This window comes from Vicia villosa, linkage group LG2 (assembly GCF_029867415.1).
Source record: "Vicia villosa cultivar HV-30 ecotype Madison, WI linkage group LG2, Vvil1.0, whole genome shotgun sequence".
NCBI classification, from domain to species: Eukaryota; Viridiplantae; Streptophyta; class Magnoliopsida; order Fabales; family Fabaceae; genus Vicia; species Vicia villosa.
Window position 1 is genome coordinate 167,474,975 of NC_081181.1, and position 17,834 is coordinate 167,492,808.

The 17,834-nt window shown below is 34.3% G+C and overlaps 1 protein-coding gene across 1 annotated transcript; it reads left to right on the plus strand.

Annotated features, from left to right (window-relative positions):
* The first annotated feature begins 4,999 nt into the window (after positions 1-4,999).
* On the plus strand, positions 5,000-5,710 carry LOC131650578 (uncharacterized). The gene has a single exon (XM_058920283.1). The coding sequence runs from the start codon at positions 5,000-5,002 to the stop codon at positions 5,708-5,710; it is 711 nt and encodes a 236-aa protein (XP_058776266.1).
* The last annotated feature ends 12,124 nt before the right edge of the window (positions 5,711-17,834 follow it).

Below are 17,834 nucleotides of genomic sequence, written 5' to 3' on the forward strand. Positions count from 1 at the left end.
TATAAATAGCATACTAGTCTCTCATCATTGCATACGGAAAATCCTAATTTAGGGTGAGAGAGTTATTTGTTAATCTTGTAACACTTGTAATCTTGTTTGAAGAGAAAGTAAAGAATAACAGTTATAACCAATCCTTGTTGATCTTCTTGTTTCCCACTGTGTTCCCTATTATACTGTGTTAGAGGCATCCTTTTCACAACAAAGATAGTGAGATAACGATTGAAGCCATTTGGATTAGAAGATGATTATACCATTCAAGAGGTAATTTTGGAAACGGGTTGTCTAAAACTCACTAGATTTTTGAATGAGAAGGGGCAACTTGAGAACTCTACAACAAAAATGAATTTAAATTGTTTAGAATAGATGAATCCATCTTAACTAATTAGATTTAAGAATTTAAAGTTTCTTTTACTCTTAGTATAAAAAAAAATTAGTCCATGTAGTTCACCAAACATAAGATGTAAGTTTATTTTATATACAACTATATTGATTAAAAAGAGTAAAGGAGTTAGTTTCAATATATTTTACTATATTTAATTAATTGTAATATATTTCTCCAAAAGTATAAGGAAATGCGATAAAATAAGTATTCAATAAGTATCAAAGATATATTAATAACTTCCCATCTGGTGATTGAAATTGAAAATTTCAATTTTTTTTTATATATTGTTTAACAATCTATATATTATGATTTTTCCAAAATTATTTTATTACCAAAAAAAAAAGAAGTTGTTGATACAACTCTTTCTTAAATATTGTAAAATAGTTCAAAAAACAAATTGAATTTCAACCACTGAAACTAGTTGAATTTATTTCTTTTCTTGATTACAAATCATGAATTGATTGTTGATTTTTATGAATGCGTGCGAAATTACGATGCATCTGTTGTGTGATATGTTGTCAGTGTTCACTTTATGTTAGTACATGACTTAAATGGATTCAGTTTTGAGAAAACATGAAAAACTAGGAAATTTTTGAGTTTTAACCGACCTATAATTGGTTACTCTCTGCCAGTAAGCGGTTACCACCCTTGGTGGATTTAATTTGAAATTCATATAGGCTAACTGATTAAGATAGTTAAATCATGAATCATGATGATGCTTTGATAATTGTTTAGTAAGTTAAAAAAAGATAATACATTTGGTGAGAAAACCCTAGGGTGATATAAATCCCATCGTATTGAGTTATTCGGAAACACAACCATACTCCTAGTTGGTATGTGTTTTGAATGTTAGGTTTCAATGGAAACCAACCATGTACAATTTTGGGGGATATCGAGGCTCTTTATGGATGCCTAAGATTTTGTTACCAATAATGGGAGTATGGTCCATATGAAGGTTGTAGTCTCTGAGCGGTGTCCGGAATTATGTGAAAAGTGTTGGTGGGAGAAAGACATTATTTGTGTACTAGGGAGTCTGTGATCTGTGTCCAAACTTATGTGAAGAGTTGTGGCCCAAGAAAGATGTCCCACGTAACTATCCATATCCAGAGGTAGACATGGGTCGTTTGACCCGAGTGTTGATATTCACACACCATATGAGATCAATTGGATCTCGATCCACGTTCTTTTATGATTGTAGAATATGGAAGGTTGAGAAAGAAACATTATTAATAGAGTAGAACATGAGAGCACCATGACCAAGAAGACATACGGTGTAGTTAGAACTGCACTGAAATAGTTATATCTCACCCTATGTTTAATATTTGTGGTAATTAGGTGAATGACTGATGAAAAGGAAAGATGACATGAAGGATTTAAAGATCTTGTTATCTATTTTTGTTTTTGTTTTTGCTGTCTAGCCTATTCTAGTATTTTATTCCATGATTTATGTTGTATATGTACTATGATTGTATCTTTTATCATACATGTATTGGATGTCATCTAGACACTTTTGGTTGTACTCAGTACCAGATATAAAATGTCGAATAATACCATTCTATACGCATATTATTCGGGGTATTACACTTTGAATAATAAATATAAAGTGATAATTCTTATATTCACTTGTCACAATTACGTTTTGAAAGTATTACCAATTCTCTCTGTAGTAAATATAACTTTCCATGTAACCTATTATTATATGAACTATCCCATATTTGCTTGTCATAAAAATTTATATTAAGAGGAATGAGGGGATCAAAATACATGGACTACCAATGCGGTAAATAAAAAAGACATATACCATAAGAGTTGATAGCTTTGAAAAGGAATATATCTCTGGGAATAAATGTACTCGAGGAGTCTTACATAGATTTATTTTAAGAAAGTGAGCTAACGATAGAAGCCATTTGGATTAGAAGATGATTATAACTTTCGAGAGGTAATTTTGGGAAACGGGTTGTCTACAACTCACTAGATTTTTGAATGAGAAGGGGCAACTTGAGAACTCTACAACTAAATTGAATTTAAATTGTTTAGAATAGATGAATCCATCTTAACTAATTAGATTTAAGAATTTAAAGTTTCTTTTACTCTTAGTGCCAAAAAAATTAGTCCATATAGTTCACCAAACATAAGATGTAAGTTTATTTTATATAACACTATATTGATTAAAAAGAGTAAAGGAGTTAGTTTTAATATATTTTACTATATTTAATTAATTGTAATATATTTTTCCAAAAGTATAAGGAAATGCGATAAAATAAGTATTCAATAAGTATCCAAGATATATTAATAACTACCCATCTGGTGATTGAAATTGAAAATTTCAAAATATTTTTTTATATATTGTTTATCAATCTATATATATTATAATTTTTCCAAAATTATTTTATTACCAGCAACAAAATTTGTTGTTGATACAACTGTTTCTTAAATATAGTAAAATAATTAAAAAAAACAAATCAAATTTCAACCACTAAAACTAGTTGTTGTTGTTGTTGTTGTTGGAATAAGAAGGTTTTCCCAACAATAGTGTGATTGTTGAGAAATTAAGTAATTTATTACTCATACTTACATAAGTTTTTATTTCCAAATACATAACAGATAGTTCTATTTTAATTTAATAATTTTATTTTCAAAACAGTATTTAATTTTATTTCCAAATTAATATTTTTTATTAGCATGGCGTTCAGACAAAAAAACTGTTGCTCATATATGTATATAATTTATATTTTCTCATTATGTTTTCCTAATACATTTTGTGTGCGTGTGTGTATTAACATTGAAAGATTGAGTCCAGGAGGTCCAGATTCACACCACCATGATTTCTTGCAAACTAGAAATGTTCATGAAATTGCAAGATTAAGTGCAGTCTCTGAGCGGTGTCCGAACTTATGTGAAGAGTTGTGGCCCAAGAAAGATGTCCCACGTAACTATCCATATCCAAAGATAGAGACATGGGTCGTTTGACCCGAGTGTTGATATTCACACACCATATGAGAGCAATTGGATCTCGATCCACGTTCTTGTATGATTGTAGAATATGGAAGGTTGAGAAAGAAACATTATTAGTAGAGTATAACATGAGAGCACCATGACCAAGCAGACATATGGTGTAGTCAGAACTGCACTGAAATATTTATATCTCACCATATGTTTCATATTTGTGGTAATTAGGTGCAATACTATTGAAAAGGAAAGATGACATGAAGGATTTAAAGATCTTGTTATCTATTTTCTTTTTGTTTTTGCTGTGTAGCCTATTCTAGTATTTTATTCCAACATTTATGGTGTATATGTACTATGATTGTATCTTTTATCATACATGTATTGGATGTCATCTAGACACTTTTGGTTGTACTCAGTACCAGATATAAAATGTCGAATGATACCATTCTATACGCATATTATTCGGGGTATTACACTTTGAATAATAAATATAATGTGATAATTCTTATATTCACTTGTCACAATTACGTTTTGAAAGTATCACCAATTCTCTCTATAGTAAATATAACTTTCCATGTAGCCTATTATTATATGAACTATCCCATATTTGTTTGTCATAAAAATTTATTTTAAGAGGAATGAGGGGATCAAAATACATGGACTATACCTATGTGGTAAATAAAAAACACATATACCATAAGAGTCGATAGCTTTGAAAAGGAATATATCTCTGGGAATAAATGTACTCGAGGAGTGTTACATAAGATTTATTTTAAGAAAGTGAGCTAACGATAGAAGCCATTTGGATTAGAAGATGATTATAACTTTCGAGAGGAAATTTTGGGAAACGGGTTGTCTAAAACTCACTAGATTTTTGAAAGAGAAGGGACAACTTGAGAACTCTACAACTAAATTGAATTTAAATTGTTTAGAATAGATGAATCCATCTTAACTAATTAGATTTAAGAATTTACAGTTTCTTTTACTCTTAGTGTATAAAAAAAAAAGTCCATATAGTTCACCAAACATAAGATGTAGGTTTAATTTATATACAACTATATTTATTAAAAAGAGTAAAGGAGTTAGTTTTAATTTATTTTACTATATTTAATTAATTGTAATATATTTTTCCAAAAGTATAAGGAAATGCCCAATCTGGTGATTGAAATTGAAAATTTCAAAATATTTTTTTATATATCGTTTATCAATCTATATAAATTATGATTTTTCCAAAATTATTTTATTACCAGCAACAAAATTTGTTGTTGATAACACTCTTTCTTAAATATAGTAAAATAATTAAAAAAAACAAATCAAATTTCAACCACTAAAACTAGTTGTTGTTGTTGGAATAAGAAGGTTTTCTCAACAATAGTGTGATTGTTGAGAAATTAAGTAATTTATTACTCATACTTAATAATTTTTTGCCAAATACATAACAAATAGTTCTATTTTAAAGTAATAGTTTTATTTTCAAAACAATAATTAAGTTGTTGAGTAAAAATTACTTGTTATAGACATTCAAATTAATGTTTGCAATTAGCATGCCGTTCAAATAAAAAACTGTTGCTCATATATATATATATAATTTATATTTTCTCATTATGTTTTCCTAATACATTTTGTGTGTTTGTGTGTATCAACATTGTAGTCTTTAATATTTTAGCGATGGCAAATTTGCTAAACATGTTCTTTTCAATAATGCTTATCGAAGTATCTCTTTTAGCATTGTTGATTGGAAATTCCAAAGCAACTCATCGCTTTAATGATATTAAGGATCATATTGATCACCAAGTTTCCTTACAAACGAGGAGTGTTCATCGCATTGCAAGATTGAGTCCAGAAGGACCTAATCCACACCACGACAATTCCTTACATCCAAAAAGTGATCATCACATTGCAAAATTGAGTCCAGGAGGTCCCGATCCACATCACCATCTTTCCTTACAAACGAGGAATGTTCATCACATTGCAAGATTGAGTCCAGAAGGTCCAGATCCACACCACCATGTTTCCTTACCAACGGGAAATGTTCATCACATTGAAAGATTGAGTCCAGGAGGTCCAGATTCACACCACCATGATTTCTTGCAAACTAGAAATGTTCATGAAATTGCAAGATTGAGTCCGGGAGGTCCTAATCCACACCATGACAATTCCTTAAATCCAACGAGTGTCGATCACATTGCAAAATTGAGTCCAGGAGGTCCCGATCCACATCACCATCTTTCCTTACAAACGAGGAATGTTCATCACATTGCAAGATTGAGTCCAGAAGGTCCAGATCCACACCACCATGTTTCCTTACAAACGGGGAATGTTCATCGCATTGAAAGATTGAGTCCAGCAGGTCCAGATCCCACCACCATGATTTCTTGAAAACTAGAAATGTTCATGGAATTGCAAGATTGAGTCCAGGAGGTCCTAATCCACACCACGACAATTCCTTACATCCAACGAGTGTCCATCTCACTGCAAAATTAAGTCTAAGAGGTCATAATCCAAACTACCCGAATTCCTTTCAACCTTAGAATAATCATTGCATTGCATGATTGAGACTAGAGAGTCCCAATTTACACCACCACCATATTTAACATTAAGTTATCGTTCACTCGACAACTTATCTTCTAATGTATTTTGTGATTTCTGAATTAAGGAGAGTGAGAGAGAGAATAAACTATATTCATATAAAAAAGAGATAAATAGATTGGAGATGGTAATTGTTACTTTTAATTTTATATATATATATATATATATATATATATATATATATATATATATATATATATATATATATATATATATAACTTTATAGTGCGTATATTTACCTGTCACAATTATGTTTTGAATAAATCACTAAGGCTTGTCCCATAGTGAATAAAATTTACCAAGTAATTATTATTTTGTGAACTAATATGTACATATTATTTTAATTAAATTTACTTTGAAGAGAATATTAGGGGAACGAAAAATATAGACTACACTAGTGGAATATAAATAAAACATAGACCACACAAGTTGAATGCTCTAAATTTCTTTGAAAATTAATTCATAAAAGGACTGTAACACGATGTTTATTATATGAAAGATACATACTAAATTAAACTAGTCACTTGATAGGCCTTTATTAAATATTGTAAATTTTATGTATATTTTTTTTTTCAAATTTATCATCTTGCCACACTTTATTCTATTTTCCATTCAATAAGATTTTTTAATCCAAATATTTTTTAAAAATATTCAGCTAGTTATCTACCTTGAAATGAAATTTATGAATTTATTCCATGTCATATAATTTTTTTTGACTTAAATACTATGATTTTAAATATTCAATATGTAGCAATCCAAACAAGATAAGTCTATAATTATCCCCTTCAGACGGTTAATACGGGTATTGAAACATAGTACAATAGTATACACATTACACGAGTACAAATTTTCGCATACTTAAACATATAGTAAGTCGCATATTTAGGCAATATCACCTCATTCGAGAGATAATAGATATATGAGATGTGAAGATATTCAGAGTATGATGGCCATACTAGATCTATGGGTATTAGGTGTATGCCTGATGGGATCTAGTGCTAGTGGGAGATTGGCGGTGAAAGCCCTATCTGCCAATAATTTTTGTACTTGTATCAAATCATATATTAATAATAAAAGACATTTCTTTATTATGTTTGTTTTTCCAAAATAATAAATTCCCTAGAATAGCTATTCTGTTTAATGAAATGTTAAGTGCAACATAATCATGAGATCCCATGAAACATAAGGATAGTATTCTCAAATTATCTCTAGTCGTGCTTTACTGTGAAGTGGGAAAACATTAAATCATTGAGACTATTGTATGGATAGACTGACGATCAGATCTCAAGGATTATGGATAAAGAGCAATCAAGTCTTCATGAATTGATTGTTGATTTTTATGAATGCGGGCGAAATTATGATACATCTGCCGTGTGATATGTTGTCAGTGTTCACTTTATGTTAGTACATGACTTAAATGGATTCAGATTTGAGAAAACATGAAAAACTAGGAAATTTTTGAGTTTTAACCGACCTATAACTGGTTACTCTCTGCCAGTAAGCGGTTACCACCCTTGGTGGATTTAATTTGAAATTCATATAGGCTAACTGATTAAGATAGTTAAATCATGACTCATGATGATGCTTTGATAATTTTTTAGTAAGTTAAAAAAAGATAATACATTTGGTGAGAAAACCCTAGGGTGATATAAATCCCATCGTATTGAGTTATTCGGAAACACAACCATACTCCTAGTTGGTATGTGTTCTGAATGTTAGGTTTCAATGGAAACCAACCATGTACAATTTTGGGGGATATCGAGGCTCTTTATGGATGCCTAAGATTTTGTTACCAATAATGGGAGTATGGTCCATATGAAGGTTGTAGTCTCTGAGCGGTGTCCGGAATTATGTGAAAAGTGTTGGTGGGAGAAAGACATTATTTGTGTACTAGGGAGTCTGTGATCTGTGTCCAAACTTATGTGAAGAGTTGTGGCCCAAGAAAGATGTCCCACGTAACTATCCATATCCAGAGGTAGACATGGGTCGTTTGACCCGAGTGTTGATATTCACACACCATATGAGATCAATTGGATCTCGATCCACGTTCTTTTATGATTGTAGAATATGGAAGGTTGAGAAAGAAACATTATTAATAGAGTAGAACATGAGAGCACCATGACCAAGAAGACATACGGTGTAGTTAGAACTGCACTGAAATAGTTATATCTCACCCTATGTTTAATATTTGTGGTAATTAGGTGAATTACTGATGAAAAGGAAAGATGACATGAAGGATTTAAAGATCTTGTTATCTATTTTTTTGTTTTGTTTTTGCTGTCTAGCCTATTCTAGTATTTTATTCCATGATTTATGTTGTATATGTACTCTGATTGTATCTTTTATCATACATGTATTGGATGTCATCTATGTTAGAACAAGATTTGTTCTGATCAATTATCTTAGTTTTGATGATAACAATAATATGAATTTTGCTTAAGATAATATGGTACTCTAATCCATTGCAATTTCCCTTTCAGGAAATATATAAAGAGTACGCATAATTCAGCGCTCAGAAGCTTTGTCTCAAGGGTTCAGCATGCAACATCAGAACATGGTCTGGCAAGACATCAGAAGATGGTCGAAGCAGAATCAGAACATGGGTCTATGGAAGCATCAGAAGAACAAGAGAACAGAAGCACTGAAGTTCTGATGGTATCACGCTCAGAAGCACTTCAAGGTCAGAAGATCAGAAGATGCTATGCACCAAGCTGTTTGACTCTGATTATATTCAAACGTTGTATTCACAAACATCAGATCAGAAGGAAGTACAAGTGGCAAGCTACGCTGACTGACAAAAGGAACGTTAAAAGCTATTCTAGGCTACGTCAGTAGACACAGCGTGAACAAGGCTCGAGGTAGTTGACAAAAGCGTATAACATTAAATGCGATGCTGTACGGAACACGCAAAGCATTAAATGCACTCAACGGTCACCTTCTCCAACGCCTATAAATATGAAGTTCTGATGAGAAGCAAGGTTAATGATTTTAACGATTCCGCACCAAAACAACTCAAATTAACTTGCTGAAACTCTGTTCAAATCAAAACTCAGAATCTTCATCTTCATCAAAGCTCACTACATTGCTTTTGTAATATATTAGTGAGATTAAGCTTAAACGATTAAGAGAAATATCACAGTTGTGATTATCGCTTTTAAGAAGCATTTGTAAACTCTTAGAATTGATTACATTAAGTTGTAAGGAACTAGAGTGATCGTGTGGATCAGAATACTCTAGGAAAAGTCTTAGGAGTGAACTAAGCAGTTGTAACTAGAGTGATCGTGTGGATCAGTAGACTCTAGAAAAGTCTTAGAGGGTATCTAAGCAGTGTTCCTGGAGTGATCAGTGTGTGATCAGAAGACTCTGGAAGACTTAGTTGCTGACTAAGTGGAAAACCATTGTAATCCGTGCGATTAGTGGATTAAATCCTCAGTTGAGGTAAATCATCTCTGCGGGGGTGGACTGGAGTAGTTTAGTTAACAACGAACCAGGATAAAAATAACTGTGCAATTTATTTTTTATCTGTCAAGTTTTTTAAAGCTACACTTATTCAAACCCCCCCTTTCTAAGTGTTTTTCTATCCTTCAATTGGCATCAGAGCGCCGGTTCTAAGGTGCAAGCACTTAACCGTGTTTAGAAAAGATTCAGGAAGAGAAAAACGCTTCAGTAAAAGATGGTTGATGAAAGTGAAAAGTCTACACCTACACCTGCATCTACATCTGGCTCTGCTGAGCAATACAACGGTAACAATGGTTATACTAGACCGCCGGTATTTGATGGTGAAAACTTTGAATACTGGAAATATAAACTGGAAAGTTACTTTCTTGGTCTAGATGGTGATCTATGGGATCTTCTGATGGATGGTTACAAACATCCAGTAAATGCCAGTGGCGTAAAGCTGACGAGGCAAGATATGAATGATGATCAGAAGAAGCTTTTCAGGAATCATCATAAATGCAGAACTGTTTTGCTGAATGCTATCTCTCATGCTGAGTATGAGAAGATATCTAACAGGGAAACGGCCTATGACATATATGAGTCCTTGAAAATGACTCATGAAGGAAATGCTCAAGTCAAAGAGACTAAAGCTCTAGCTTTAATCCAGAAGTATGAAGCCTTCAAGATGGAGGATGATGAAGACATTGAAAAGATGTTTTCAAGATTTCAAACTCTTACTGCTGGATTGAGAGTTCTTGACAAGGGATACACCAAGGCTGATCATGTAAAGAAGATCATCAGAAGCTTACCCAGAAGATGGGGTCCTATGGTGACTGCATTCAAGATTGCAAAGAATCTGAATGAAGTTTCTCTGGAAGAGCTTATCAGTGCCTTGAGAAGTCATGAAATAGAGCTGGACGCAAATGAGCCTCAAAAGAAAGGTAAGTCTATTGCATTAAAATCAAATATCAAGAAATGCACTAACGCTTTTCAGGCTAGAGAAGAAGATCCTGAAGAATCAGAATCTGAAGAAGAAGATGAACTGTCTTTGATCTCCAGAAGGCTAAATCAACTCTGGAAGACCAAGCAAAGGAAGTTCAGAGGCTTCAGAAGTTCAAAGAAATTTGAACGTGGAGAATCTTCTGATGACAGAAGATTTGACAAGAAGAAGGTCATGTGCTATGAATGCAATGAGCCTGGACACTACAAGAATGAATGTCCAAATCTTCAGAAGGAAAATCCCAAGAAGAAGTTTCATAAGAAGAAAGGTCTTATGGCAACCTGGGATGAGTCAGAAGATGATTCAGACTCTGAAGATGAGCAGGCCAACTGTGCGCTGATGGCGACAGAAGATGACGGATCAGAATCTACATCAGAATCAGATTCTGAAGAGGTATTTTCTGAACTCACTAGAGATGAGTTAGTTTCTGGTCTAACTGAACTTCTGGAACTCAAGTCTCAAATCAGTCTCAAATACAAAAAGCTGAAAAAGCTATTTGAATTTGAAACAAAGAAGCTTGAGTTGGAAAATTCTGAATTAAAAGAAAAACTTTTAAAATTATTCAATAATGTTGGATCTCCTTCTGATTCAGAAAAATCCACTCCTAGTCTAAACCATATTTTGAAAGAATATGATTTAAGTTTCAGGAAGTTCTTATCTAGAAGTATTGGCAGAAGTCAGCTAGCTTCTATGATATATGCTGTGTCTGGAAACAAAAGAGTTGGCATTGGTTTTGAGGGTGAAACCCCATACAAACTTGAACCTGTTGATGAAATGAAATTCACATACAAGCCATTGTATGATCAGTTCAAGTATGGCCACTCTCATGATATTAGGCACACTTCACATGCTCAAAGTTTTCACATAACACACACCAAAAAGCATGTGACACAACCTAGGAAATATCATGAAACTCACATTAAGAATTATCATGCTGTTCCTCCTATTGCTTATAATGTTAAACCCAAGTTCAATCAGAACTTGAGAAAATCTAACAAGAAAGGACCCAAAAAGATGTGGGTACCTAAGGATAAGATTATTCCTATTGCAGATATCCTTGACTGCAAAAAGGACAAAGCACAACATGTCATGGTACCTGGACTCTGGATGCTCACGACACATGACAGGAAGAAGGTCTATGTTCCAAGACCTGGTGCTTAAGTCTGGAGGAGAAGTCAAGTTTGGAGGAGATCAGAAGGGCAAGATAATTGGCTCTGGAACTATAAAGTCTGGTAACTCTCCTTCCATTTCTAATGTACTTCTTGTAGAAGGATTAACACATAACCTCTTATCTATCAGTCAGTTGAGTGACAATGGTTATGATATAATCTTTAATCAAGAGTCTTGCAAGGCTGTAAATCAGAAGGATGGCTCAATCCTATTTACAGGCAAGAGGAAGAACAACATTTATAAGACAAATCTGCAAGATCTTATGAGTCAGAAGGTGACTTGTCTTATGTCTGTTTCTGAAGAGCAGTGGGTCTGGCACAGAAGATTAGGTCATGCTAGTTTGAGAAAGATTTCTCAGATTAACAAACTGAATCTGGTCAGAGGACTCCCTAATCTGAAATTCAAATCAGATGCTCTTTGTGAAGCATGTCAGAAGGGCAAGTTCTCCAAACCTGCATTCAAGTCTAAGAATGTTGTTTCTACCTCAAGGCCATTAGAACTCTTGCACATTGATCTGTTTGGCCCAGTCAAAACAGCATCTGTCAGAGGGAAGAAATATGGATTAGTCATTGTGGATGATTATAGCCGCTGGACATGGGTAAAATTCTTGAAACACAAGGATGAGACTCATTCAGTGTTCTTTGATTTCTGCATTCAGATTCAATCTGAAAAAGAGTGTAAAATCATAAAGGTCAGAAGTGATCATGGTGGTGAATTTGAGAACAGATCCTTTGAAGAATTCTTCAAAGAAAATGGTATTGCCCATGATTTCTCTTGTCCTAGAACTCCACAGCAAAATGGGGTTGTAGAACGAAAGAATAGGACTCTACAAGAAATGGCCAGAACCATGATCAATGAAACCAATATGGCTAAGCATTTCTGGGCAGAAGCAATAAACACTGCATGCTATATTCAGAATAGAATCTCTATCAGATCTATTCTAAATAAGACTCCCTATGAATTGTGGAAGAATAGAAAGCCCAACATTTCATATTTCCATCCTTTTGGATGTGTATGCTTTATTCTGAACACTAAAGATCATCTTGGTAAGTTTGATTCCAAAGCACAAAAATGTTTCCTTCTTGGATATTCTGAACGCTCAAAAGGCTACAGAGTATACAATACTGAAACATTGATTGTAGAAGAATCAATCAATATCAGGTTTGATGATAAGCTTGGTTCTGAAAAACCAAAGCAGTTTGATAATTTTGCAGATTGTGATATTGATATATCAGAAGTTGTTGAGCCAAGAAGCAACGCATCAGAAGCAGAGCTTCTCAGAAGCAAAGAATCGGAAGATCAAGTATCAGCTTCTCTGGAGAATCTAAGCATATCTGAAGAACCAACTGTCAGAAGATCATCCAGACTCATCTCTGGTCATTCAGAAGATGTCATTCTTGGAAAGAAGGATGATCCAATCAGAACAAGAGCATTCCTTAAGAACAATGCAGATTGTCAATTAGGTCTTGTATCTTTGATCGAGCCAACTTCTGTTGATCATGCTCTAGAAGATCCAGACTGGATAATTGCTATGCAAGAAGAACTGAATCAGTTTACAAGGAATGATGTTTGGGATCTTGTTCCTAGACCAGATGGATTCAATATAATCGGCACAAAATGGGTCTTCAGAAACAAGCTCAGTGAGAAAGGTGAAGTGGTAAGGAACAAAGCCAGACTGGTGGCTCAGGGTTATAGTCAGCAAGAAAGGATTGACTATACAGAAACCTTTGCACCAGTGGCCAGGTTAGAATCTATTCGTCTATTAATTTCATTTGCCACTCAACATAACATCACTCTCTATCAAATGGATGTTAAGAGTGCCTTCTTAAATGGTTATATAGATGAAGAAGTTTATGTCCATCAACCTCCTGGTTTTGAAGACTCTATGTCTCCTAATCATGTTTTTAAACTTAAGAAATCATTGTATGGATTGAAACAGGCTCCCAGAGCTTGGTATGAACGCTTAAGTTCTTTCCTTCTGAATAATGGTTTCACTAGAGGAAAAGTGGACACTACTCTCTTTTGTAAAACCTTTAAAAGGGATATTTTAATTTGTCAAATATATGTAGATGATATTATTTTTGGAACATCTAATGCTACACTTGGAAAGGAGTTTGCTGAGTCTATGCAGGCTGAGTTTGAAATGAGCATGATGGGAGAACTCAAGTATTTCCTTGGAATACAAATAAATCAAACATCAGAAGGAACGTATGTTCACCAAACCAAGTATGTGAAGGAACTTCTGAAGAAGTTTAATCTTCTAGACTGCAAAGAAGCCAAAACTCCTATGCATCCAACATGCATCCTAGGTAAGGATGAGGTAAGTAAGAAGGTAGGTCAGAAGTTATACAGAGGTATGATTGGATCTCTTCTATATCTGACTGCTTCTAGACCTGACATTCTGTTCAGTGTTTGTTTGTGTGCTAGATTCGAATCAGATCCTAGAGAATCTCATTTAACTGCTGTTAAGAGAATTCTAAGGTATTTGAAAGGTACTACTAATGTTGGCTTAGTTTACAGAAAATCTAAAGAATACAACTTAGTAGGATTCTGCGATGCTGACTATGCTGGAGACAGAATTGAAAGAAAAAGTACTTCAGGAAGTTGCCAATTTCTTGGAAGTCATTTGATCTCTTGGTATAGCAAGAAGCAAGCAACTATTGCTCTATCAACAACAGAAGCAGAATATGTCGCTGCTGCTGGTTGTAGTACACAGATGCTCTGGATGAAGAGTCAGCTGGAAGATTATCAGATATTTGAGAGTAACATTCCTATATTCTGTGATAATACTTCTGCTATATGTTTATCTAAGAATCCTATTCTTCATTCAAAAGCTAAACATATTGAGATTAAACATCATTTCATAAGGGACTATGTTCAGAAGGGTGTTATATCTTTAAACTTTGTTGATACAGACCATCAATGGGCTGATATCTTTACAAAACCCCTGGCTGAAGATAGGTTTAAGTTCATTCTGAAGAACATCAGTATGGATTTATGCCCAGAATGAGAAGATGAGAAGTTCTCATGTATGAGTATCTTCTGAAATAAATGTGAATTTTTTTTTAATCAGAAGTTCTGATTGAAATCTTTTAGAAATTATGATTCGGTTATTACTAACGTTTCATTGTCTAAGTTGATTCAGAACCTCTTTTAAAGCAAAACAGCTGTAACGTTTTATCTCGGGATGGTAAACCTGTCGTTACTATTCATAGATAAGCGCGCGTGCAGTTGAGGGGACGCCGACCATAGGTAACTGTGCTAGTCACGTCTTTTGTCATTATTATCTCTCCTCACGTCACGTAACATTAAATGCTTTTCATCATTAACTCTCTTTCAGTTTTTCTTTATATTCTTCAAACATTTTTCCTTCCCTCTCATATTTTCTCTATTCACTCTATCTTTTTGCATTCATATCAAACCCGAAACCCTCCATCATGAACTCCTCATCGAGCCCAGGAAACCATGGTAAAGATCAAAACAACAAGAGGAAAGCTGTTGAAACATCTCCCTCCAAACCCAAAAAGATAAAAATCACCTATGATCCTCTCAAGGTGAATCCGTTCGAAGCAATGTTATCTGGAAACTATTCTAGACGTGTGTTTCATCCCCCTGGTGATAGCCCTCCATCATCTCCATCTTCTTCCTCATCCTGTTTCCTTCTAGACTCAACTTCCTCTTCATCTAACCTTTCCTCTCCCTTAATCCATTCCGAAGAAATCTCTTCATCTTCACCTGCTGAGAATGTTGTCTCTGATAAAGATCGTGGAAGATCTGCGTCAGAACCAAGTCTCCCTGACCCCTCGCCTGGAAGCCCAAGAAGCAGTCAATGAGGCGTTTCACTCCTTCATGGCATGCTGGCACAAACTTTGTCTTAGCTAGGGTCTTAGGCTTTGGTCTTTGTAGTTTTCTTTTTCTTGTTGCATCTGCTTGTTAAACATCTTCATGTAATATCTTTTGATTATCAATGAAAAGTTTCTTTGTTTTTACATTCCAGTGTTTTTATTTGTCGTTTTTACTCATCTGAATCTTTTGAATAATTCTTTTTGATGTTATGACAAAAAGGGGGAGAAGATAAATGATAAATGATTTGATTAAATCTATCAGTTGCTGGGTAAAGCTCCCACACATTTACTAACAAGAACTGCAAGTTCTATATGGTTTAAGTGTTTTGCAGGTATAAAGAAGTGAAGAGAATCTTCAAAGCAAACACAAGAAGCAAAACCATGGAAACTGAAGCAAGCTGAGTGCTATCAAGCTTCAGAAATCAGAAGCAAGAAAGAAGAATGAATCAGAAGCACTGATAATAGAATTTGATCCATATTTGTCTATTTGATTTGACAAAATTCTATTTGCTCTGATATATTATTTGCTCTGATACATTATTTTAGTCTATATGGCTCTGATACATATAATGTGTTCAAATATACATTTTATGTTCTAACTCGTTCATGCTGACTTTTGTCGTTTAGTTTTTGTTCTGTAACATTTCAGGATGTAGAGATGCTCAGATGATGCTCTGGTACATTCAACAATGTTCTGATACAAATCTAGCATGAAGAGATGTTGGTAGAAATTCAAAGCTCTGAAGCTATCCGAGGGAAGCAGAAATCAGAAGCTGCGAATGTTCTAAAGATCCAGAAAACTCAAGTTCTGAAGCTGTCCTAAATGGAAGCAGAAATCAGAAGCTGTGAATGTTCAGAAGATCAAAGAAATTCAAGTTCTGAAGCTGTCCTAGATGGAAGCAGAAGTCAGAAGCTGTGAATGTTCAGAAGATCAAAGAAATTCAAGTTCTGAAGCTGTCCTAGATGGAAGCAGGAATCAGAAGCTGTGAGTGTTCTAGGGATCTAAGGAAATTCTAGTTCTGAAGCTGTCCAATGGAAGCAGAAGTCAGAAGCTAGGAATTCTCTGAAGACAAGAAGCTTATATGATCGTCTCTACCGAAATAATCAGGGAAGTCTTTTATTAAAGTTCTTCGAGTATTTATTTCAGGGGGAGATTATTTATCTCAGGGGGAGATTGTTAATCTCAGGGGGAGACATATTCATATGCTTATGCTATAGCTGTGTAATTTGTCTTTTGCCGTCTATTCTTTCTGATCGCAAATTCATATCATTTATATATGTTTTTGTCATCATCAAAAAGGGGGAGATTGTTAGAACAAGATTTGTTCTGATCAATTATCTTAGTTTTGATGATAACAATAATATGAATTTTGCTTAAGATAATATGGTACTCTAATCCATTGCAATTTCCCTTTCAGGAAATATATAAAGAGTACGCATAATTCAGCGCTCAGAAGCTTTGTCTCAAGGGTTCAGCATGCAACATCAGAACATGGTCTGGCAAGACATCAGAAGATGGTCGAAGCAGAATCAGAACATGGGTCTATGGAAGCATCAGAAGAACAAGAGAACAGAAGCACTGAAGTTCTGATGGTATCACGCTCAGAAGCACTTCAAGGTCAGAAGATCAGAAGATGCTATGCACCAAGCTGTTTGACTCTGATGATATTCAAACGTTGTATTCACAAACATCAGATCAGAAGGAAGTACAAGTGGCAAGCTACGCTGACTGACAAAAGGAACGTTAAAAGCTATTCTAGGCTACGTCAGTAGACACAGCGTGAACAAGGCTCGAGGTAGTTGACAAAAGCGTATAACATTAAATGCGATGCTGTACGGAACACGCAAAGCATTAAATGCACTCAACGGTCATCTTCTCCAACGCCTATAAATATGAAGTTCTGATGAGAAGCAAGGTTAATGATTTTAACGATTCCGCACCAAAACAACTCAAATTAACTTGCTGAAACTCTGTTCAAATCAAAACTCAGAATCTTCATCTTCATCAAAGCTCACTACATTGCTTTTGTAATATATTAGTGAGATTAAGCTTAAACGATTAAGAGAAATATCACAGTTGTGATTATCGCTTTTAAGAAGCATTTGTAAACTCTTAGAATTGATTATATTAAGTTGTAAGGAACTAGAGTGATCGTGTGGATCAGAATACTCTAGGAAAAGTCTTAGGAGTAAACTAAGCAGTTGTAACTAGAGTGATCGTGTGGATCAGTAGACTCTAGAAAAGTCTTAGAGGGTATCTAAGCAGTGTTCCTGGAGTGATCAGTGTGTGATCAGAAGACTCTGGAAGACTTAGTTGCTGACTAAGTGGAAAACCATTGTAATCCGTGCGATTAGTGGATTAAATCCTCAGTTGAGGTAAATCATCTCTGCGGGGGTGGACTGGAGTAGTTTAGTTAACAACGAACCAGGATAAAAATAACTGTGCAATTTATTTTTTATC

Coding starts and splice junctions, on each gene's coding strand:
- LOC131650578 (XM_058920283.1), top strand. CDS start 5,000: ATGGCAAATTTGCTAAACATGTTCTTTTCAATAATGCTTATCGAAGTA.